Consider the following 23394-nt stretch of genomic DNA (forward strand, 5'->3'; position numbering starts at 1 on the left):
GCCGGTAGTAATAAACCGTAAACCGTACTGTTGATATCAAAATCCGGTATGTTGGTTCTGAATTATGGATGTGCTAGCTGTTCCGAATGAGGCTTAACGCCCCCGCACGGATCTCACGATTTGTTGATGAAAGCTTGCCCAAATGTTGCTTCCTCTTATAGAAAATAAACGTCATTTCAGAGATGTAAATTTCTAACTTCATGAATTACTACTAGATACATTAATACATCAATCAATTCTATGCACATATAACTTTCTCCTTTGAAGTCCTTCTTTTCAACTCTCTCTCGATAGCGATAGAATTAATACACACGACTGACGCTCCCATGGCTTTCACCGGCGCCAGCCCCTCAGAGCACACACCTCTTCTCGACCAACAAGCTCTCAGTCCTACGAATACCTCCAAGAAAGTCCCAAGGAATGTTACCTTCAATGACAATCCAACTGTCAGGACAATTGGCTTGAACGAACCTTCACAATCACTTAGGACAACTGATCCCAATGAATATACACAATCGCCTAGAACAATAGCCCCATCACCACCTTCTCTCAATAGCAAACTTCGACGTCGAAACAGTCATGGATCCCCTCAAGTGCCAATGCACCCGGCATCAAAGATAGGCCCTCAAAGAGCTAGTAAGATCACACAAAAGCTTAAGTATCTTCCAGATTTGGAGGTTGGCGCAGATGGACCGGACGAAGAGAGCGGACGAGATGTTTATTCTCAATTTACACGAATCAAAGATCCGACAGCGCGTAGAGATGCTGCAAGGCTGGGGAAGGCTGATCGCGCTCGATTGCCTCGAGTGACTGCATACTGTACTGCTAACAAATACCAATTGGAAAATGTGATGCGCTTCCTGAATGGTCGGGGCAAGAAGACGAAGGGAGCAAACCCAAAATTGTTTGATGAATGTATATACACACCATTTAGATACGGTAAAGACCATGGGAAAACCCCATCGGATCGGGACATGGAGGTACACAGTGCGCCGGTAAAGTTGACGGAGCGAAGACACTCGGATAGTGTTATTGAGGTGGAAGACAACAATAAGCAACGTCGAGACGACCTCATAGACCTGCATACCAATGGCGTTGATGTTGCTATCAGCAATGGCGACCACTCTCCCGCTAACCATATTCTCCCAGAAATCATGGAGCGACAAATGGAGAACGAGACCGAAGCTCTTATATCAGAAAGCAACCCCGACTTTGACACTCGAATTCACACACCCGAAGTGTTCCTATTTGGCTATGGTGTTGTGGTGATATGGGGTATGTCTAAAGAGGATGAGCAGCGGTTCCTCAAGGACATAGCGAGGTTCGAGAGCGGCAAATTCGCAGCCAACGATGTGGAAATGGAGTCTTTCAACTTCTATTACACTGTAGAGTATCAAGCTCGGATTTACAACGATTTTATCACCTTGAAGGACAAGAGAAATTATATGACCAAACTAGCGATTTCCCACGGCTTGGCGCAAAGTGTTAAGGTATTTCGTCTTTGAATCCGATCTTCGTTAAGGTACTAACTATCTATTTCAGACCTCACTTTTTGAATCTTTAGTAGACAGCACCATCGACGAAAACAAAGACATTCCTACCCAAATCGCGCTGACAGGAGCTATTGACCTCCCACGAAAAAGAATCAACATGCAGATCGGCGAGCTCTTCATCCTCCGCATAAATATTCATCTTAATGGTTCAATTCTGGATACCCCTGAGTTATTTTGGTCAGAACCGCAATTGGAACCAATATACCAAGCTGTGAGAAGTTACCTAGAAATGGATCAGAGAGTGAAGCTGTTGAATGAGAGATTGGATGTCATTGCGGACTTGTTGGCAGTTCTCAAGGATCAACTCAGTCACAGACATGGAGAGAAGCTAGAATGGGTTGTTATCGTTCTGATTGCTGTGGAAATTCTAGTTGCAGTTCTCAACATTGTCGTCGATTTGTCAGTCGGCGAATGATTTATAGAACTACGTACTCGCCCTCTCAAATACTTGGCTATGAAGAGATTTGATTTGATGTTTGGGATTATCCAAATGTTCAAAATCACTTCTATGTTTCGGAGCATTCGAATGCCCAGAATCCTTCATTGTTGGATTTCAATGAAGTTATCATTCAACCAACAGTTCAAGCTAGAAAGGGAGCAGAGAAAATTGTCATGGCATACTCAATTACCACACAAACCATCATACTGGAACATTAACATAATCACCGCCCATCATTCCAATTTCTTTTACCATTGGAATGACTTTGTACACAAGATCTGATCATACGGAACCGTGAGCGTTATTTTTTTCTTTCTTTTCTATTCGTTTCTTTGGGGTGGAACTTACAGGCTTGTACATAATAATTACATCACATAGTACTTGCAGGACTGTGTGCGTGCATGCATGGCGTGGAGGGAAACGGGCGTTCTGATATTTGGATAGACGGGCAACTTGTTTTTCGCGAGGAAGGATAGCTTTGAAGGGGACTTGTATATGTAGATAGGATGAGGTGTAAGAATGGAAAGAATTGAGTGAATACATTTGGATTGTTTGTTGTGGCGTGATGTGATGTTTAATGTGAAATGAGAGATGTTGATTGGCAGTCTACTGCATTTTTCAAGCAGGAAATACCTCTTTCAAAGCTTACCTACACAAGTTTGATGGGCTGAATACTTTCCAGTCTATTCTCGGATATGTCAAAGGGGGCATTTTCGCACGATCAAGAAATAGTAAGATCGTATGAAGTTAATATTACACCAAAGAAGTGGACTACCAAATGCACACGCAGATGGATATCTGCACGAAGGATTCCATCTCAGGAAAATCAAAAAGTAATTCTAATATTGCAAGCAAGCAGCTTGATTCATCTTCACGCCTCCTAACGCCAAGTTTCGAATATTTTCGTCCTTCCATTATCCCATTCGCATTTCGTATTGATCCAGATCCTTTCCATTCCTCGACTGCCAAGTAAACTCCGTAGATTGTGTCTAGCCTCTGTTCACAGATGTGAAGCCGCCAGCTCCATTGGCTCCGTTGCCATTAGGTGTTTCTTCACGACCACTATCTCCCATTTCTACGTCGTCATCTAGGGGGGTGCTGTTTTCGAGTTTCTTTGCATTTTGCATCGCTTTGAATAGGTTTTCGTATCGTTCTGTGGTTGCAGCATCTGCTTCTCTCCATCCACTTGCCAAAAGACGATCGATGTCAAGGTTTCCTTCCTTGATACCACGTCTATGCTGTACCATCATGGGCCCACGTAATTCCTGACAGTATAGTTCGAAGCCTGATGCAGGCGTTTTGGGTGGTCCAGAAGGGGGGATAGATGGAGAATGGGAGGCTGAGTGCGGCGTTCGCCCGCCCATAGGAGTAGAATTGGAGAGTGCGCGGCGAGGAGATATTGGTTGTGGATGGGCAACGGAGGTATTGAAGCTATTAAATGTTCCTTGGCTAGGGTTACTCGGCATATCGAGATGTGTATGAGAGAAGGAGGAGGAGGAAGGTGAGATAGCGAGATTAGCATTCAAACTGTTGGGCAGTGGAACGGTTGGATCACCGAGGGTATTCAGGAAAGAGGGCTTGCGATGACCACGCTTTGTGCGCAATGGCTTTTCTTGAGGCTACGAATTTCCATGTCAGATGTCTTTTTGCAATCATATAGAAAGGGACACGGAAGAAGAGATATAGATGAACCTACTGTTGGAGGTGGGCTTGGGGAACCCTCTGAATCTTCCACATTTGTACTCGTTCGTTTCGACATTTGTTCCAACAGGAAGGCTCGCTCCAGACGCATCTTGTTAATTGCTCGACGCATTCGTGACAACCTGAGGCGCGCGGCATCATTGGCTTCTTCGACTTCATTCATTCGAGTCTTGAGTTGGATACATTTACGTTTGTATGATTCTTCGACCGATGGGGGTAGTGTTGGTGGGTTTTTGGATATTCCGTTGGACGCCATTTTGATTTAATGGTGGTTGTCCAACAGATGAAGTCGACGTTAAGCTTCGAAGGGGATCAACCACTATCCTGAGCTTCACAGTAATGCGACACCTGAAGTTCGCGAATCGATAGGGTAACGCCGGTTGATCTGATAAAACGTGGTTGAAGGAGATATGTTGGTTGTGGAGCGCAATCTTGAACGTTGGTATTAGCACTAGATTCGTTCCACTACCTGGACTTGGGGCCCTTTTAATAGCTATAAAGTATTATGAATGGATTGATACAATATACGTACTGTTGAAGCTGATGAATTGAGTGTATTGAATTTTCGACTTGGATTTTGCGCAAATTCGATGATTGTTTTGATGAGTTTCGTATGATGAGAATATATGTACGGTTTTGTAGTATTCGCGTTGGTTGTCTCGAATTTAAGCTTCACATCGCATTTCATTCTTTGGTCTATGAAGCTATTCAAGTCGGGTAAACTATGGCATGACAGCTCCTGGGCATGCATCGAAAATTATTGATGCCTCACAAATTAAGGCCAACATCCACGCTTCCTCCACCAAAAAAGGCAGATAGACGCGACTTTTTTCCCTGAGCAGGAAGGGAAGGATAATATCAACGCAAGAGATCTTTCTACTGAACACATTTCAAGATGTCTCTCAATATCCCAAATGCCCCAAACTCTAACCTTTTTAAACAAGGTTATCAAAAGTAGGAGTTTCTCCCTAAATTCATACAAAATACAAAGCTAACCCCCTCCAAAGCTATGATTCTGAAGATGGAGCAGTTATTCGTAACATCGATGCATGCCGGACTATTGCTTCAACAGTTCAAACTTCTTTAGGACCTTATGGACGAAACAAGATTGTCATTAACCATCTGCAAAAGATGATCCTCACATCAGATGCCGCAACTATCCTTCGAGAACTCGATGTTGTCCACCCCGCAGCAAAGCTTATCGTCATGGCCAGTCAGCAACAAGAAGCCGAGATGGGAGATGCTACAAACTTAGTCATTGTTCTTGCAGGGGAACTCTTAAAGAAAGCTGAAGATCTTTTAAGAATGGGATTAAAAACTAGTGATATAGTTATAGGTTACGAGCGAGCACAGAAGTTTGCTTTGGAAGAGTTAGAGAACTTAGTGGTGGACAAAGTAGAGGATATGCGATCGCAGGCCGAACTCAGCAAAGCTATTCGAACTGTTATTGCAAGCAACACAAACGGCAACGAGGATTTCTTGGCAAACATGGTCGCCGAAGCTGTTTTGGCCGTTCTCCCAAAGAACCCAATCAACTTCAACGTCGATAACATCCGAGTCGTTAAGATTATGGGAGGAAGCTTAGAACAAAGTCGGGTCGTCAAGGGTATGGTTTTCGGCCGTGAACCAGATGGATCAGTCAAGAAGGCCACCAGGGCAAAGGTCGGTGTATTCTCATGCCCAATCGACATCAGTCAAACAGAAACCAAGGGTACCGTTTTATTACATAACGCCAAGGAGATGTTAGATTTCACAAAGGGAGAAGAGAACCAGTTGGAAACTGCCATCAAGGAGCTTTATGATTCCGGTCTACGAGTCGTTGTTGCTGGTTCTACTGTAGGTGAACTTGCCATGCATTACCTTAACCGCTTTGGTATTTTGGTCATCCGCATTCTCAGCAAATTCGAACTCAGAAGATTATGTAGAGTCGTCGGTGCTACTCCGCTAGCCCGACTTGGAGCACCAATGCCTGATGAGATGGGAAGTGTTGATATTGTGGAGACCCTCGAGATTGGTGGAGATAGAGTTACAGTTTTCAGACAAGAGAACGAAACCACAAAAACTGCCACTTTGGTCCTTCGAGGAGCAACAATGAATCATCTTGATGATGTCGAGCGTGCTGTTGATGATGGTGTCAACGTCGTTAAGGCCATCACAAGAGATCCAAGACTCGTACCGGGTGCCGGAGCTACAGAGATTCAATTGGTTGAGAGGATACAAGCATTCGGTGACAAGACTCCTGGTTTGGCTCAATACTCCATTCGCAAGTTTGGTGAGGCTTTCGAAGTTATTCCAAGAACCATTGCAGAAAGTGCTGGTCTTGATGCCACAGAGACATTAAGCAGACTTTATACTGCTCACCACAAGCACGATAACTGGAATACTGGTGTTGATATTGAAGTAAGCCCTATTGGTACCATTTTCAGACTTATACTAATTTTGTCATAGAATGAGGATGATACCGGAACTCTTGATGCAAAGCAAGAGGGTATTTTAGATCTTATGATTTCAAAGAGTTGGGCTATCAAGCTTGCTACCGAGGCCGCAAGAACTGTGCTCTCTGTTGATCAAATTATTGTTGCTAGACAAGCTGGTGGACCAAAGCCTCCAGGACCAAATCCTGTAAGTTCACAATCTTTCCATTGACGATGATCCTTACTGATTGTGATAGAACTGGGATGAAGATTAGATATAATGCATTAAAAGCGCGTGGGAATGTAAAATACCAAGTCGTCATGAATTATGAAAGACAATTTACGATGTCCAACGAATCTTCTAATTTGTCCATGATTTACTCTTCCAAGCTTTTAAATTCTGTGCCGTCTAAACCTATTATGCAGTACTAATTCATTTCAATGTTAATCAAAGCTTCGAGCGCTATAACATAAAGTAGATTTTCATCCCCATTTGATCTCTGGCTTAGAGATATGTTGGAAGAATTGGCGAACGAATGAATCGCCCTTGCGATTAGACACCCCAGTCGTCTGATTTGACATGCAGGAGCTGATGCCAGGGCCGCCAAGCTCGTTTCGACGGTCATCTAAAATTGAGGACGTGTGTCAAAATCTTTTTCGGGAACTAACAAAAACAAATCCTCCTTTCAAAAATCATAAACCATCTGAAATTAAACTCAAAACAAAGATCAGATGAACCCTGATCATTTGACGAGCGATGAGATCAATCAGTGCAGATCAAACGGATTCTCCCGAGACTTGACCTCCTAACCGCCAAATAAAACGGCTACACAGGAACAGATTTGCGACGCGTGTGGTTTCATTACTTGCATGTTTGCTCAGGTGAAGTTGATAATCTGTTTATTCTGCGTTAAGGAAAGCCCTAAGAGGACTTCTTGGTAATGTCCTACTTACCAAGTACCTTTGCTTTTCAATTCATATGCTGTGACCTTTGACAAGAAGTGTTTCGAGGACCGCTGGTACAATGTTACTCAAGTATGTAAAGTTGATATATACCATCGTGAGTTTTCTGCTTCATTGCACATCACAAACTTCAATTGCGATTATTTCTATTTTCCTACTCTCATTACTATTTCTTCTTTCGTTCTCTACTTTGAATTTACCTTCCTTAAACTGCTGGGCAGTCTTCCATTCTTTTCAACAATTGTACAAGTAATTTTACTCCTTGCCATCAATCATTTTTACCCCATTACATATCAACCCGCAATCATGTATCTCTTCATTTTATTGTTACTTTTAGCAACACGGGGTTTTGCTTCCCCCGCCTTTCGTAAGAGAGTTGTCGCTTCTCTTGATCAGACTGCCTTTGAGGAAGCACAACAACGGGACGATACTGCAACGAGAGCTTTCACATCGGTTCCAATCACAGTATGGTCTTCTTCTGCTTGAGCTCAGTTTCTGAGGTGCTAATCAAGATGTAGACTTCGTCAGGGCAGTGTCTCTTCGTGGATGAACTTTCCGGTGACTTCAGAGCGAACTTGACACCAATTCAAATAGCTGCCTGTGATGGCAGTACGGGGCAGCTTTGGGACGTTCTCACTAGTGGAAAACACAACAATGTAGCAGGTAGTATGCTAGTTGTCAATACTTTGGTGGGCAAAATCAACCCCTTTTCCGTCTCTTTTAAGGACTAATGAGTTTAGACCCAAGCTTGTTTAAACTTTGATCCTCGCCGTGCGGCGGGCAATACTGTCATCATGTTTTCTTGCGGTGGTCGGGCCGACGGAGGTATTTATTGTTTGTTGCTTTTTAGTCGCCAGGTTCTTACTGACCTAAATTAGATGGGCTTGTCACAAACTCCCAGCTCTTCCCATTCAATGAGACTTCCGGCCCACTTACTCTTACTCCCGAAAATGCCCCAGGCACCTGTTTATCTGTTACTACTGCGAACGTTCTCGATCAGGCTCCCTGTGATGAATCCGATTCTAGCCAAACATTTACTTTCGGTGCCTCAAGTGCCTCCGCCGATCCAGCAGTCGCTAGCTCTGTTGCGCCAGTGGCCTCAGATGCAGCAGGTTTTTCATCGTTGCCAACTCCTGCTTCTTCATCATCAGTGGTCATCACTGCAGCTGCCTCCGCTGTACCGACAAGCGATTCAACGACCCCTCTTTCCGTCTCCCGTGCTGGAGGTGTACTCAATCCTTCCGCCGCAGCTGAAGCCAACGAAATGGATAATACTGCCGTAAAGGCTTTTTCGTCCGTCGCTTTGAAAGATGCATCTGGTCAGTGTCTATTCGTTGATCCAACTGCGGGCGACTTTAGACAGAATTTGATTCCAATCACTCTACAAACATGTGATGGAAGTCAAAACCAAGCTTGGGATATTGTTACAAGTGGAAAGCATAATAACGTAGCCGGCTCGGTGCTTGTAGTTAGCAGCTTGGTGAGTAGTTATCTTCTCCATAGACAGTTGTCGCAAGATGCTAATAATTCTGGACAGACTCAAGGATGTCTTAACTTTGACCCGAGAAGAGCTGCTGGCGATACAGTTATTATGTTCTCTTGCGGGGGAAGAGCCGATGGCGGTATGTATTTTCGAAATTGTTTTATATCACTAGAAGAAGAAACGCCCGCTGATACTTTTCAAAGATGGTTTGGTGACAAACTCGCAACTATTCCCTTTCATAGAAGGCCAAACAGACATTTTACTTGCCCCTGAAAATGGGAATAATGCAACCTGCCTTGTAGCAAACGCTGATGGAAAGCTAGACTCGACTACTTGTGCTGGTGACGCTACAAGCCAATCATTCACTATTTTGACAATTTAGAAGCAATACATTTTTGATATGGTTACATTGGGGTCGTTTTCCGCATCTGGAGTATTGCGAGACAGTTCCCGGGTAGAAGTTTCAGGAGTCTGTTAAATATTTATTTGATTGGAAGCAAACAGATGCATCGTGTAGGGTGTCAGATCCTTGAAAAAGTCGGCGGCTATTCGCGTACTGCTGGCAAATATGTGATTATTTTTGTTGATTGGTCGGCCTGGCAATTACGCGGCCATAAACAACTATTATAAGAATTATATAATTGCTGCTCTTTCTGAACTGCAGCAACAAATTCGTCAATTTCAATATTTCAATACCTTTAAGCAGTTCAACCTTTTTTGCGACTAAGAATGTCCGATTGGGAGACAGCCTCAGGAATCAGTTCACTCAGCTCAGATTCCGCTGAACATAATGAATTACTCAAATTGCTTCGCGGGATCAACGAAAAGCTTTCCCGGGATCTTGATATCCAATTACGTGTTTAACGCCTCCACACCCAATCAACCTAGTGCTACTCGATTTGATCCTGTTCGAAGTGACATTTGGCGATGGTATGAAAACATCTACCGTGGGCCCAAAATAGCGCTTTTTATCGAACTACCACCGTCGAGACCAACTTCGCCGATAGAGGGCAAAACTTCCCAACACAATAGAATTTAATCTATTGAAAATGACATTAATTCCTACGAGTGTCTAGATAAAGTTTCAGAGAGCTTGATATCTTGGTGTCATCCATACTCAGCTACTCCACTCGACGATTCTGGTGCCTTGAAATTCTGCACGGAAATTCTGACAGACTCTCTTGGTGTAGCTTTACACATTCCATCCGATGACCGCATAGGGCTCCCTTTCACCATTCAGGGAATACATGAACACTTTGAAAGAAAGAAACGTAATTTCGAGCCGCTGGGACTGGACGGAATGAATCAGTTTCCATCACTCCAGGAAGCTACAAAACTATCACAGTGTAATATGACACGGTCGAGTGTCCAATTTTTGATTGAAAATTATGATCCATGGGCGGAGAGAACCTATAGCTTTGATGTCTTAAAATGTTTATCGGAGGCCAACAAAGATACTCGCTCTATTGAATCTTCTCGTTCTGTAGAATCTCACTCGGGTTATCTAGATTTTTTTCTTTGTAATTTAAGAAAACGTTTGATGCTAGACAAGGAATCTTTGCTTTTCCCATATATGTAAGTGAGTCTTAGGCTCAATTAACTGATTAATGCTAACGTATCCAGGTCCGAACAAATACTAACATTCGATCCTCTGATACTGCCGCAATTAGGATCCTTCAAAACACCTGCTCCTTGGCGACGTTTGATGTCAGCAATACCTTTGAAATTGTTACTTTTACAGTGGTATTCAGTGGGACTAACAAATCGTAACATGCAGATTACTCAATGGAATGGCGAATACGGGTCATTGGAACTATAGCAACAAGCACAAAAATGGTCATTCCCGCGATAGAAACAGCACAGGCATCTGCTGACAATTTTCTATCGAATAAAGTTGCACAAGAACTGTTCAATAGCCACCTTGAGAGTCAATTTCCAAGGTTTTCGCCTAGTCAGTTCACAATTCCTCTCACTACACTCTCACTTTCTTCGAACTAGTCGATGGTTGTGATGTTCCACTCAAAGCCATATCGCGATGGAAGACCGGACCGTTCTTTGGTGATAACCCAAAATCTGCTCATCGTCATCTGAGACTTTCTACCCTTACTGTATTCATTCCATATTGTTTTCCATGTTCTTTCGTCTCAGGTCATTATTCGTTGCTAATTGAATTTTCAGGTCTCAATTTTCACCTCTAATGATTATATAAACACCCTTGATTTTGCTCATGGGCCTTTCGATCCATTCTACACGATTCTTATACTAGGGGCAGACGAATTCTTTATTAAAAGAAAATCAAAGTACATCCTCACACATGATACGGCAATTCATGCTGAGCTGGAATGCGTTGAACTGGCGCTTTCTTTTGTTATAGAGAGATGGAAGGGGCTAAACGTTCCCTTCCGCGAACTTTTGGAAGAAAATTTCCTAGACATTGAGCAATATTCCAACTTGCTTTTTGACGACGAGAGATTCACTCGCTCTAGAAAGTATTTCTGGGCCATTGGTTGTTTGACCGAAATCGATAATGTCTTATCTGATAATATCAAGCAATGGGAGTTATATTATAAGGAACACCTGCAGCCATTACTGGATGACGAAGATACAAAACACCTATTAGAAGCGGCATGTCTGTATCCACCAAGAGAGCGGCAAACATTTAGAGGTGATCATATGCTCGAGCAGCTCAAAAAAACAATCCAACAAGCGCAAACACAAGTCAACACCCTCAAAGAACTACGCAGCGATTTCAGTAGAAAGTTGGAAACAACAAAGGCTTTGCGAGATGGGGTAAGTTGATAGTTGTTTCACAAAACTCATGAATTATAGATCAGAATAGTCTCTAATGCTATAATTTCTGAAATAGCTATTCAATGCCAGCGCACTGGTGGAGAGCAGGGCGTCCACGAGGCTAGGAGAAAACGTCAAACTTTTGACGTATGTCAGCATATTTTATTTGCCTCTCGCTTTCTGTGCGGTAAGTGCATCATTAAAATTGATCTTCTCCGTTATTCTCACATATCTTAGGCGCTCTGGGCCATTCCAAACATTCAGCAAAGCTCTACGAAAGTGCCATTCATCATCACGGCGTGCATCGTGGGTGCAATAACTTATGCAATTGTCCTTAACATGGACTTCATATCGCAAAAGATTGACGCCAATTATAACCCTCAACGACAGAAATTGGTGGACCACATACAAAAAGACAATAGCGAATGGTGGCAAGAAACCGGAAAGAGATTCGAAGTGTTCAAACCAACGAGCGAAAGCAAGGTTCCTACAGAATGGTGCATACCTATCTATTTGATCAGGAAAATCTTCAAACGTGGCTCTTGTACAAAAAAGGCCAGTAGGGAAGCTGAGAATAGCTCATTTGCGTGTTCCGATTCCGATTGCTGTTCCCAGTACGGCTCAATCGAGAGAAACTACAAACGCTCCAAATTCAAGAATGTGTTTGCGAGGCTTCGCTGGGGCAGAAAATCCGGAGATGCCCCTGTTTGAATGTGTTTATGTACCTTTGCATACACTTGCTTTACTGGTGGTGGAACTTTATACGTAAATGCTGGTGGATATTTATTGGCTGGCAATTGCCGTGCTGCGCCACATGCATCTATTCACGTCTTTCCTCTGACAAATGTTTGCCTCCGACATATCAGATAATGGAGTTGACCATTCATTTCTATCAGATTCAGAACCATGGTTTCTCAAATACTTACCGCGTCTTTGACTGCTTTATTGATACTTGTATCCATTTTCCTCATGCGTCGCCTTCTATTCTCAATGCGAACGGACAGCCTGATTATCCCAGAAATCACGAGAATCAGCAAGACTCTCGCAGCGGCTCTGCCTGAAAGTGTTATTCTACCACAAAGTATTACTAGTTTCAACAAAGCAGTGGATGGCTACTGGGCAAAGCAAGAATGCGAAATAAACCCATCATGTATTGTTCGTCCCCGCAATGATGAGGAAATTTGCACAGCTGTCACAATTCTCAGGCGTGAATATGATGAACGGAGAAAGGAAAAGGTCGGTAAAGAACATAGATTTGATGGGTTGTTCGCTATCCGTAGTGGCGGCCATTCTTGTGTTGCTGGGGCTGCGAGTATCGAAGGAGGTGTTCTTATTGACCTTAGTTGTTTCAACGAGGTTGTACTTTCTGAGGATAATGATGAATCGAGTGTGACTATTGAAGCCGGATGTAGGTGGATGGATGTTTCAAAAGTTTTGGATGAGAGGGGTCTTGCTGTCGTTGGTGGTAGAAATTCTGCTGTGGGAGTCGGCGGGCTGACTTTAGGAGGTGAGTTTATGATTATTTGATACATGGAGCGGTTCTTTAATATCTGAAAATAGGCGGTCTCTCATTTTTCTGTCCTCAATTTGGTCTAGTATGTTCCAACATAATCAGCTATGATATCGTCCTCGCATCAGGAACTCTCACCACAGCCTCTGCAACCCAGAATCCTGATCTCTGGCGTGCCCTGAAAGGAGGTTCTAACAATTTCGGCATCGTTACTCGCTTCAAGGCTCGCAGTTTTCCCAGCACCAAAATCTGGAGCGGTTTTCTTCATATGCCTAGTTCTCAAACCAGCAAAGTTATATCCGCCTTCAATGAGGTCGTGAACAGAGTTGATTGGGATCACCATGTTGCTGGTCCTTTGGCATGTTTTACATATATACAGCCATTGGGCGTACAAGCTATCTCCGTTAATTTGGTATACACGAGGCCCTCCGAGACAAAATGGCCAGAATATTGGAAAAGATCACGCTTTTCGTCGATGTGGCGTTTTTGGAACACGTGTAAACTGCGCACATTAACAAGTGCAACCGATGAAATGAATGCTCTTAATCCACCTGGAAAACGCCAAGTGCTCGCTACGACAACTATCAAGAATGATATCGCTACACTCGCCGCTACGCATGCTGTATATCAGAACGCTATTTCTTCACTGCGAAGTGTGAAAGGTTTAGTCTGGACGCTGGTCATGCAACCATTATTACCGGATTGGGTGCGCAAGGGTGATGCGAATCCATTGGGACTACATAATATCAATGAACCTCTCGTGATCGTGAGTTTTACAGTAAACTGGCCCAACGCCCGAGATGACGAAGTGGTGAAGAAAACCACACGTCGTGCAATCGAAGAGATTGAACAAATTGCAAAAAAGAATGGAACGGGTCATAAATGGAAATATCTTAATTACTGCGCAGAGTGGCAGAGACCATTTGAGGGATATGGAGAGGAGAATGTAAGCTTTTTGAGGGATGTTAGTCGAGCATATGATAATGAGGGGTTGTTTCAGAGAGGTTGCGTGGGAGGGTTTAAGCTTGGCCTTCCTGCCGATGGTGAATTGAGAGATGATCAGTCCTGAATATTGTTTCACTTGCTCGAGAGCTTCAGATAGACTACAGGCGTGTATATATATATCACAACACATGCCAATCCTTTTAGACAAGGTTCATTCTCATTCGTGCTGGGATTTGCAATAGCCCAGACCTCAGTCCTGCAAATAAGAAAATTTTATTCTTGAGTCCAATCAAAATATCCAAATCGCTTAAATTGTTGTATACACTATAGATAATGAATTGTTTTTAGGTGCTGGAAGCTCGAATTGAGCCTGCTGGTCTGGACCACTAACCACTTTCTTGGTGAGGTGCTTACCAGTCATGCCAAGCAAGTTAGAAATCATATCGATCTCATCTCCACAGCAATAGACTGTAGTAGAACTTATCACCCTGCAAAGCCTCCAGCTCCTCGTGCCGCAATTCACTTTCTTAAGACATCGCAGGAGGTTTAGTAGTTACTGCTAAGTTGTAGGTAGTGCTAACGAAAACTTTTGAAAATCACAATATCAATTACAACAGTCAAATACATTCAAAGCAATACTCGAAACAAAAGTGACATTCATCATATATATTGCAGTCACCTGATCGTCTGAAATGCGATCATGCTATAATATAGGTAGGTAGAATAATAATACAAATCTAAACAACCAACCACTCATCGTCTTTCCTCGTGCGAAAAAAAATCCAAAAATAATTCCACACAAACTCAACAAAAAGTTCCAAATGCTAAACAAACAATGCAAGTACCACATCCCGCGCGTCAAAATGCCAAACACGTCCAGATATATCCATACCTTTTTACCGTACCATCATTGCCAGGTCATCCCATCAAAGATTTAAGGAAAATGGGAATTTATATCCATATACATGTGTCAATACATTTCTGATCGTTATACTCTTCGAGTGAATTCTACTCCAAATGTGAAAAGAGAATTTACTCGCAAGCAGACCACCAGTCGTCAGTCTTAACACACTTGAAGCCACTTGCACACACAGTGGATCCGGTGTATCCTTCACCTCCGCACTGGCTCCATTGTGGAACAGCTCCGGAAGCAGGAGTGGCGCTTGCACCGGCAGGTGCAACGGTGGTTTGTTCATCAGCAGCCTTGGCGGTGGTAGTAGCAGCGGCCTTAGCGGTAGTGGTAGCAACAGCCTTGGAAGAGACAACGGTAGACTTGACTTTAGTGGTAAGGGTAGTTGGGGCAGGAGTGCCGGAAGCCTTGGCAGTAGTTGCTGCAGCAGAGGTATTGGCGGAGCCATTAGATCCTGAAGCAGGGGCGCCTCCAAGTGCTTTGTTGATGTTGGCAAGGTAACCATTGTTTCCAATGATAGTGACCATATCCCAAGACATGATACCACCGAAGCTCTTGAAAGTCTTGGAGTAAGTGATGACATCAGTAAGAGTGGCTTGATCAATATAACCTGTTGTGGCGGCGCTGGTGCTACCTGGGATACCGACGAAAACCTTGACATTCTTGTTCTTGGAGGTAGTTGAAGCCCAGGTATCCCATGTGGCCATGTTAAATTCGGATTGAGTGGTGCTTCCCTTGACAAACTTGTTAAGACCACAGTTGTTGTTATAGAATTGGACGAAGACAGCATCGAAAGAGACTGCGCCTTGAAGGAAGGACTTATCAGCTTGATCCGGGTAAGGACATTGTGGGGCGGCAGTCAAGTAGTATTTCTTGCTGGTCTCAGCATCTGAAAGAGTGCGGAGTTCTTGAGCGAAGACATCCAAGTTGGTAAGACCTTGGGTTTCGATATCAAAATCGAAACCATCAACGACAGCGTCACCAAATGGTCGAGTTGTGGAGGATGAGGTCTTGGGACCAAATGCAGCCCAGACATTCTTGGCCGCAGTAGTTGCGGCATCAGCATTTGCGAGTTCATTCTCGGTGTAAGTTGCTCCTCCAATGGAGAGGAGAATTGTCTTACCCATACCCTGGCAAGTGACGATGTCCTTTGCGACTTGAGCGGGATCTGCGTTTCCAACATTGACAGTCAACTTGTTGAGAGAGATCAAGAAAGCAATGGGGATGATATCAAAGCCAGCATCTGTAATTGTTTGTCAGCGTTTTGTCTTATGTTTTTTCAAGCAGACGAATGATTGTAAAGTCTTACTTGAGCAGTATGATGCGAGTGTCCCTTGGTTGGGACCTTGACCCCAGTAGATGGCAACACTGTTAGAAGAGGTGGAACTAAAGCCAGCAAAGGCAGATGGAAGGGATGCGAGCATGCTCGCGAACCCGATGAGACTTTTTGTTGAGTACATGATGAAATGAAGTAGAGAAAAAAATAACTAAATTCTAATTGTGAAGTGTAGATTGTAAATTTCTAATGAAGGAATGAAGGAAAGTAATGGGATGAAAACCCGAAAAGGAAACAAATGAATGTGAGTGGGAAATGAATGTGAGTAGTTGTTGTTGATGATGCTTTACTTTCCAACCCGGAAGAGCATACTTATATAACCTCATCTCGAGACCGCTGAACAGATTCCTCATTCGGTGAACTTCAAAGGCCTCCCGTTGCGAAGCATTCGTTTACCATGAATAGAATCATAATGAATTGCGCCTTCTTGGAGCTACTTCGGGTTGCAGTGGGATCATTTCTGAGATGAAGTGCGAATCCTATGCCAAGCCATCCCAATCAGTACACACAAACCTTGAATTCCTTCGAGAGAAATAATATGGTCTGGTCATAATTTGTCGAACGAGATCCAAGAGCCTTCCTGGAGTAGTGACATCATCAAACCTCAAAATTTGATGACCGTTAGCAACACGCGGAGCCAAAGGATATATTGAGCTGATTCGTCTCTCACGAACGTGCTCGTACGGCTCATTGGCATCCTCCGCCTAAACCTGCCGGTCAACATCTAATCCACCCCTGTCAGTTGGCAAACGTGCCGATTAGCATACGTGCCAACAAACAAAATTCGTGATCTTTGAAGACCCTACCATTTGGAATTTCATAAAAGTCTTAAACCCTTTAGACCACTTATAGCATATAGTATTTGAGTTAACATTGCGACATGGCCGTGGCCAAAGTCCCAAATGCCGATAGCCTACTAGCTAGTCTAGAGCAATACACCAACCGTGTTTGCGTAACTTTTGAATAGCATAAACAGAAGATGGAATCAAGCAAAGTCCTCATTTGGAGTCGGTATCGACAAAATCAGAAACTCATTGCAACGTTACCAGGTTCCTGTCATCAGTTTGAAATTAAGGACCTGGACACTGCGGCGAAGGTCGTAACTGATACCTCATAGAACATCTTATAATGGATCCAAGAAAAAAAAGTGCTATCTGCAGCATCTTGAGGAACACTGCATCTCATCTCACACAAAATCGCTTCTTGGTGCGTATATCTGATCGAGATCGATGAGATGCTGGAGCAAGTTGCAACTCGTTTGACCCCACACTGTCATTATTCAGCTTGGGGGCTTTCTGCTTATCTAATGAAACGGGATGCCCCTGAAGCTAAACTCCTTTCGACTTTCGTGTAAACGACTCAGCCGCGAAGGATTGAAATTTTGCTAATAACCTACTTTTCCATATGGATGCTCATTAAAGATTATCTTATCGAAAACACGTGAAATTCTCGTCCCCAGAAGAAATAATTGATTTCACTGGCTGGTCGGTGTGTCCCGCTGATTCAGGAATTCCGAGCACCAATTGCTGACTACGAGATGAAGAATCCTTCTTTCTTAATCAGGTTCATAACCTATTAAATTCACAGTCCCTCTCATCTATTCTTGAATTTAAGCTTCTGACCACCTTCTCAACATCGTGTGTTTGTGTTTCCCTCCTTCATTTCGATAAGAACCAGATGATCAGGGAATACAAGATCACAATGTCACTTCAGTACTTTGTCCAAAGTCTATATTCAGCGTATTGTATAAGGCTGGCGTACAAGTCCTGAAGGAATGCATAGGAGTAACGATACATTCTTTCTATATTTGTCCCAATTCTTGTGGAGCCAATCACACTCCTGTTGTTATCTACCGGCATCGAATTAACCGTGTTCACGTTACATATTGTACTCAATGTTCGATGTTTGATACCGGCAATTTGGTGAAGGATTATTTTTCTACTTAAAATTGGAAGTCTTGCTCGATGCTGCAGGAATATTGTGGCAAACTGGGATTTCAAATTTCCCCACGAAAGCCCAAGTTTGCTCGGAAGAGAGGCTTCCTAATCTGACGCAAGCAAACTTCGTATTGAGGCTGAAGATATGTTTTAAAATCCATTCTCTGTCTCTCGTAAGCATCATCTACTTCTTGGTCAGCACTCATTTCTTTCCAGATTGAGTTGGTAAAATTTGACGATTTTGTTACTTAATGGATGTTCTTCGAGCATACGAGTTCGGATTGAAACACAATCTGAATTTATGAAAATAGCTATGATTCATCTTCCTCTTTAACAACTAAGAATAGCACGAGCTACCCTGCTAATCTACTGTTTCTAATAGCCCAAATGCAGTGAGTTAGTTCATCATAGATCGAAAATTTCTCTCAAGATTTGTAGGATTTTTGGATAATTGTACGATTGCAATTCGGACTATTTGACAATTTCAACTCATGATTTAACTTTAGAATTCAAGATTCTCAACGCTCTTTCCTGACGCTGTTTCGAAAGGGGAATTTCTTGATTAATCTCCGTTGCAGAAATGCTGGAACAATGCGATCGTTGTGCGAGCATGAATGCAGCGACTTGGGAAGTTCCTGGAAGCAGTCTGCGACAGCCTGATAATTTGTATGATGATATTTGAGGAACTTTGTTTGTATTGCTGAGACAGTGTAGACTCTGTGGCCGATCCACGAACTCAAAAGGGGTAGAATCATGAACAAGGAGGCATGTTGGCAAAGCAAACGCTCTTTCCAAAACCATAAAACAATCATGTTTCAGCGAATTACTGAGAGCATTTTCACTGCTGACCTAAAGCCAAATCTCACTGATAGTAATGAAGGTAAATAAGCAACAGCACAGCAAGTCTTCAACTGTAGGCCACGAAAATTCCAGAGAAATTTCTAGTCGTTAAGATAGTCTCGCCCATTGAGATAAGTTGATTAGCAGAAAAATTTCCGTTCGGATTGGCGGTCTTTGACATCTACACCCGAGTTACTGAAAGATACTAGAGTTAGATTACTTACTCTCGATGGAGAGGAACCTCCAATCCTTTCACTTTCCAAGAAGGAAATTGCGCGTCGAACCTTTCCACCTCCCAGCCATTATATTCTACAAAAGTTCTAATGATTCCCAAGAATACCTTGATTCACACAGAACAACAGCAGCTGGTGCAGGTAGCTAACTGATTCCTAATACGTCTATATCATGCCGAATACGATACGGCACCCGAGTATAGGACCAGGAATATAAAAGAGCACAGCTGCCACCATCATCCCTAACCAATCCAATCTTCACAGTTGAGATGATTCACAACATTCCAGGTTCTCGCATTTTCGTCCATTAATTCAATACGGGTTTACTTTCGTTGTTATATGTACAACCACACAATGCAATGCTACTTACAAAAGAAACACGGCAGGGTCTCGTAATGGAGACGTTATTAATTTCCGAGGATTCTCTGACTAATTTCTCCGTTAAAAACACTGGTGTAGTGTCTTTCCATATACCCAACCGATTGCGTAAAAACCAGAGAAACTATCGTCGAAGAATTCGTGCTATAAAAAATTATTGATACAGCCGCTGGAACTATGGGAACAAACACAGATAGTCAATGGACAGTTACTGCGGTTATCACGACCGCCTTTGCAGCGCGCCTAGAAATGACCATGGCCGATTACGACATTCAGATCCACAAATATGACGACAGAAACAAACATTGAGGATCACAGAAGGTCGAGTAGAAGTCGGTGTGGAGACAGAGGTTGACACTATTTCGAACATTGATGGTAAGGGAGTTGAGCTTGGGGCTGGCTATAGATATATGGATAAGAGGGGGAAGTATGGAGAGCTTTCGTGAATACTGAACAGTAGGAAACATATGGTAAATTGATATGAATGGCGGTCGCGGTTCCATGCTCTATGCTCTATGATATATGAAGCAGGTTTATATAGATCGTTGGTTTGAAAGCTAATCTCAAAATTTAAGAAACTGTCGGGATATCGATCATGTGATCAAAGAAGGCACTGTATTAGCTACGTGGCGCTAGCACTTCACTATATTAAATACTAGCTTCCCATGGATAATAATGATCAAGAACGAATACAACCATAATAGACTAAAGTACTTACACTTATCAACCAAGTTGATACCAACAGAAACCAACTAACCTAACCCACTTGAGTATCCAAACCAACCTCAGACATTAAAACAGAGCAGTATAACTTCCCTACCCAAGAAAAATCATTCATTCCGAAAATTCAAGAAAGCTGTCTCCCAGTAGTTTCAGAATATCGAAATCGCAACTTGCCAAATCCATACACCGTAAATGGAGTTGGAGAACTTTTCCCGCATCTCTACCATATTCCTCATCAATCAATAGTGTACCTGTCAATCTCTGTAGAAATCAATTCATGTCATGATTGAGAAGTTTTCGCAGCTTCTATAGCAAAGCAATGTCAAATGCTATGACCATTACCATTGTTCGTTTGCGTATTCATTGATAAAGGGATCAGATGGAAGTGCGAGGAAATTGATTATTTCGCTATTCGCACATGTTAGCAAGCTCTCAAAGTATGTGGATTTTCATGTTACATTTACATCCCAGACTAATATGCCGAGGAAGAAAATTATAGCAATGGATCAAAAGTCCTCAAGGATACCGTTTCGTCTGGCGTGAACAATTGATAGTGTTCATGGCGCGAGGTGGTGGTTGCAAGAATGAGATTAGTCATCGCAACATTCTTGAAGTGATCTCGATTTAGATTTCCATCCCACTATCTCGTATATGGATATCTGACCAGCAGCAGACCGGAGAACCTTTGGAGAAATGAAAATAGTAAAAAGCTTGTATATCTCATTAAATTTATCGAAGAAGTTGTAAAGTAGGGCACCCCGTGCTCTAAAAAATCATGCATTCCACTACGGTAATACGATTATCCACTTGTATAAATACTACGCACTAAGTAAAGGAGGACGAAAAGCATCCAAATAATCAGGTAGATAATTTGTATCAAACAAAAATTGAACCCCCCTAATGAGTAGCGAGACCAAAAACAAAAATACTTTATATTAACCAAACAAATCAGTACTTAGAAGCAAAGAAAGAGCAAAAACGAAGTGCAACTGCCGTGAATCGAACACGAACCTCCACCTTGGAAGGGTGGAATCCTAACCATTGGACCACAGAAGCTTGATATCTCAAAGTCAGGAACTTTGATGTTTGCTCTGTTTGATGCTGAATCTGATCAGTTTTAAAATATATTATTGCACTGTGCGTGAAATGAAAATTTCTGCTAGGTGGATCGAAAGTGGAATGTTAATTGGTTGGTATGGCGCATGGGTGGATACATATCTCAAAGAAACGGTCCACACGGTACGGGATGTGGAGTAAGACGGGAAAGTCGAGCATATAAATTAACCTTTCATCTAAGCCGAATAGCTCCAAGTCCAATATATCATTCGGTCTATAAAAACTTTCACGTCTAGCGATATCTCGCCCGTAGACCAGATTATATGTTTCCATTGTTCAAATCTACTCTATTAGCAACTGCCTTTTCGTTCGAATCTATCAGCCTTTATTTATTCGAACTTCTCCAAGATCTAGTTCTCCAATACAATCTCATCTGGTCTTTCCAGCAATCCTCCTGCTAAATAACTAAACTATTTTATATTGTTAAGCATAAATTTCACATATTTTCAAACCCAAATCTATTGAAATATGAGAGCATAATAGGTATCACGTAGTCTCATCTGATGCTAGGAGCTGATTGATTGCATTTCGATTTCCTAAATAGTAACATTCCATACTGTACTCTCTCAAATCATTAGATTTTTATCCAACACTACATCGGGAATCTATACACAGTCTGGAAGCCTATCTAATCTTACGCATGAACAGCCTTCCAAAGATCTAGATTGCTTAAACATCCCACATTATATCCTCAGAAGCTTTTGGTTCCTTTCTTCCAATCCCCTCAGTAAGTGTTCAACCGAGACATTGGCTTAGTATCATCTGACAAACTCCCCAACCATACCTACCCCAAAGCTCACCGGGAGCCAACACCCCTCTCACAATTCGATCCCATATTCACCCCCTCAATGAGCCATCCCCCCATTAACCTCCACCACACTCCCATTCACATACCTCGCCTCGTCACCCATCAAAAAAGCCACCACATCCGCCACCTCCTCAGGCAAGCCAAACCTCCCACTCGCCACCGCCCCCTCCATTTTCCTCACCTCCTCTTGTCCCCCTAGCACCGACACATTGGTCGGAGTATCAATATACCCTGGCGCCACCACATTCGTTCTGACGCCCCTACCCCCCAACTCCAACGCCATACATTTCGAGAACCCCACCACCGCGTACTTCGTCGCGCAGTAGACCGAAAACTGCGACACGGGAACCATCCCGCAGACCGACGATATATTAACGAATGAAGACCCCGCGGTGAGGTGCGGAGCAACCGCTCGGGTGATATTAAACGTCCCTTTCAGATTAACATTCATCAGGCGATCCCAATATTCATCCGAGACATCCTCAATCGGTATCGCGGTCGGATTAATCCCCGCGCAATTAAACACGTGGTTGATAGTGACCTGTTCGCGCACGAGATCGAGGATGTATGTATTGCATGCTTGGGAATCACTGACGTCTAGAGAATGCATGTGGAATTTCTGTGTGGAGCATGATTCGAGTTGCGGACACAGTTCGCGGGTTTGGGAAATGGACTCGGGATTTATGTCGGATAGGTAGAGAGAGGCGCCCAGAGACGCTAATTTGATGGCGGTGGCTCGACCGATGCCGCTTCCGGCGCCGGTGATGAGAATGGTTTTGTTTTGGAATGAGGAGGGCATTGTTTGTAAAGTTGAGAGTGAGGAAGATGTGAAATATTTGTTTCTGTATGTTTTTTTATATGGTTTGTGAACTGTCTTGTGTAGATAAATGTTGATCCAGAGGTGGGGTAGAATTGATATGAGATCTTGTCTGTATCTACAACATAAGCTTCTGGGCACAAATTAGATAATCCTTTGAAGACTTGATATTACCTAGATACGAGTGGCACTGTGGAAGCATCAAAAATAAAGCGTTTCGCTGTTACTTTTCAGTATATCAAATATAATATGTATATTTCAACTCTAGGATTTTACACGTTACTAGCTGTTGGTGTAGTATTAATCTTCCACCCTATATCATTTCACTAACTTACGTCTTCCCTCCTCTCTTGTTATTCTTGGATCAAACTCTTCCCTTTCCCTTCTTCTTCTGATCTGCCTCATCTATGTAGAAGAGGAGATTATTTGGACTATGAATCACGAGTCTTGAAACAGAATTTCCCGAGAGATTTATATCAAGACAACAAGTCAGTAACC

The 23394-nt window shown here is 42.9% G+C and overlaps 8 protein-coding genes across 8 annotated transcripts; 5 read left to right on the plus strand and 3 right to left on the minus strand.

Annotated features, from left to right (window-relative positions):
- The first annotated feature begins 158 nt into the window (after positions 1-158).
- On the plus strand, positions 159-2636 carry EAF02_007763 (uncharacterized protein). The gene is made up of 2 exons (XM_038903811.1): positions 159-1490; positions 1543-2636. Exons 1-2 carry the CDS (start codon positions 327-329, stop codon positions 1966-1968), a joined length of 1590 nt encoding a protein of 529 aa, XP_038756625.1. The 5' UTR covers positions 159-326; the 3' UTR covers positions 1969-2636.
- A 345-nt stretch (positions 2637-2981) lies between these two features.
- Positions 2982-3949, minus strand: EAF02_007764 (uncharacterized protein; the record flags this gene model as incomplete). Its single annotated transcript, XM_038903812.1, has 2 exons — positions 2982-3611; positions 3689-3949. The coding sequence occupies 2 exons, from the start codon at positions 3947-3949 to the stop codon at positions 2982-2984; spliced, it is 891 nt and encodes a 296-aa protein (XP_038756626.1).
- Positions 3950-4588: 639 nt separating this feature from the next.
- Positions 4589-6382, plus strand: EAF02_007765 (uncharacterized protein; the record flags this gene model as incomplete). The annotated part of the gene is made up of 4 exons (XM_038903813.1): positions 4589-4647; positions 4701-6093; positions 6142-6315; positions 6365-6382. The coding sequence occupies 4 exons, from the start codon at positions 4589-4591 to the stop codon at positions 6380-6382; spliced, it is 1644 nt and encodes a 547-aa protein (XP_038756627.1).
- A 994-nt stretch (positions 6383-7376) lies between these two features.
- Positions 7377-8935, plus strand: EAF02_007766 (uncharacterized protein; the record flags this gene model as incomplete). The annotated part of the gene is made up of 6 exons (XM_038903814.1): positions 7377-7535; positions 7589-7759; positions 7811-7895; positions 7949-8550; positions 8608-8692; positions 8757-8935. The coding sequence occupies 6 exons, from the start codon at positions 7377-7379 to the stop codon at positions 8933-8935; spliced, it is 1281 nt and encodes a 426-aa protein (XP_038756628.1).
- A 969-nt stretch (positions 8936-9904) lies between these two features.
- Positions 9905-12054, plus strand: EAF02_007767 (uncharacterized protein; the record flags this gene model as incomplete). Its single annotated transcript, XM_038903815.1, has 7 exons — positions 9905-10128; positions 10177-10260; positions 10331-10389; positions 10552-10661; positions 10732-11343; positions 11420-11530; positions 11581-12054. 7 exons carry the CDS (start codon positions 9905-9907, stop codon positions 12052-12054), a joined length of 1674 nt encoding a protein of 557 aa, XP_038756629.1.
- A 279-nt stretch (positions 12055-12333) lies between these two features.
- On the plus strand, positions 12334-13922 carry EAF02_007768 (uncharacterized protein; the record flags this gene model as incomplete). Its single annotated transcript, XM_038903816.1, has 2 exons — positions 12334-12850; positions 12904-13922. The coding sequence occupies 2 exons, from the start codon at positions 12334-12336 to the stop codon at positions 13920-13922; spliced, it is 1536 nt and encodes a 511-aa protein (XP_038756630.1).
- Positions 13923-14830: 908 nt separating this feature from the next.
- EAF02_007769 (uncharacterized protein) lies at positions 14831-16168 on the minus strand (the record flags this gene model as incomplete). The annotated part of the gene is made up of 2 exons (XM_038903817.1): positions 14831-15951; positions 16018-16168. 2 exons carry the CDS (start codon positions 16166-16168, stop codon positions 14831-14833), a joined length of 1272 nt encoding a protein of 423 aa, XP_038756631.1.
- A 5948-nt stretch (positions 16169-22116) lies between these two features.
- Positions 22117-22878, minus strand: EAF02_007770 (uncharacterized protein; the record flags this gene model as incomplete). The annotated part of the gene is made up of 1 exon (XM_038903818.1): positions 22117-22878. The coding sequence occupies one exon, from the start codon at positions 22876-22878 to the stop codon at positions 22117-22119; it is 762 nt and encodes a 253-aa protein (XP_038756632.1).
- Between the last annotated feature and the right edge of the window lie 516 nt (positions 22879-23394).

This window comes from Botrytis sinoallii, assembly GCF_014898435.1.
Source record: "Botrytis sinoallii strain Bc 23 chromosome Unknown BSIN_013, whole genome shotgun sequence".
In the NCBI taxonomy this organism is placed as follows: Eukaryota; Fungi; Ascomycota; class Leotiomycetes; order Helotiales; family Sclerotiniaceae; genus Botrytis; species Botrytis sinoallii.

Coding starts and splice junctions, on each gene's coding strand:
- EAF02_007763 (XM_038903811.1), top strand. CDS start 327: ATGGCTTTCACCGGCGCCAGCCCCTCAGAGCACACACCTCTTCTCGAC. Junction 1,491..1,542: donor GCTTGGCGCAAAGTGTTAAG/GTATTTCGTCTT, acceptor TATCTATTTCAG/ACCTCACTTTTTGAATCTTT.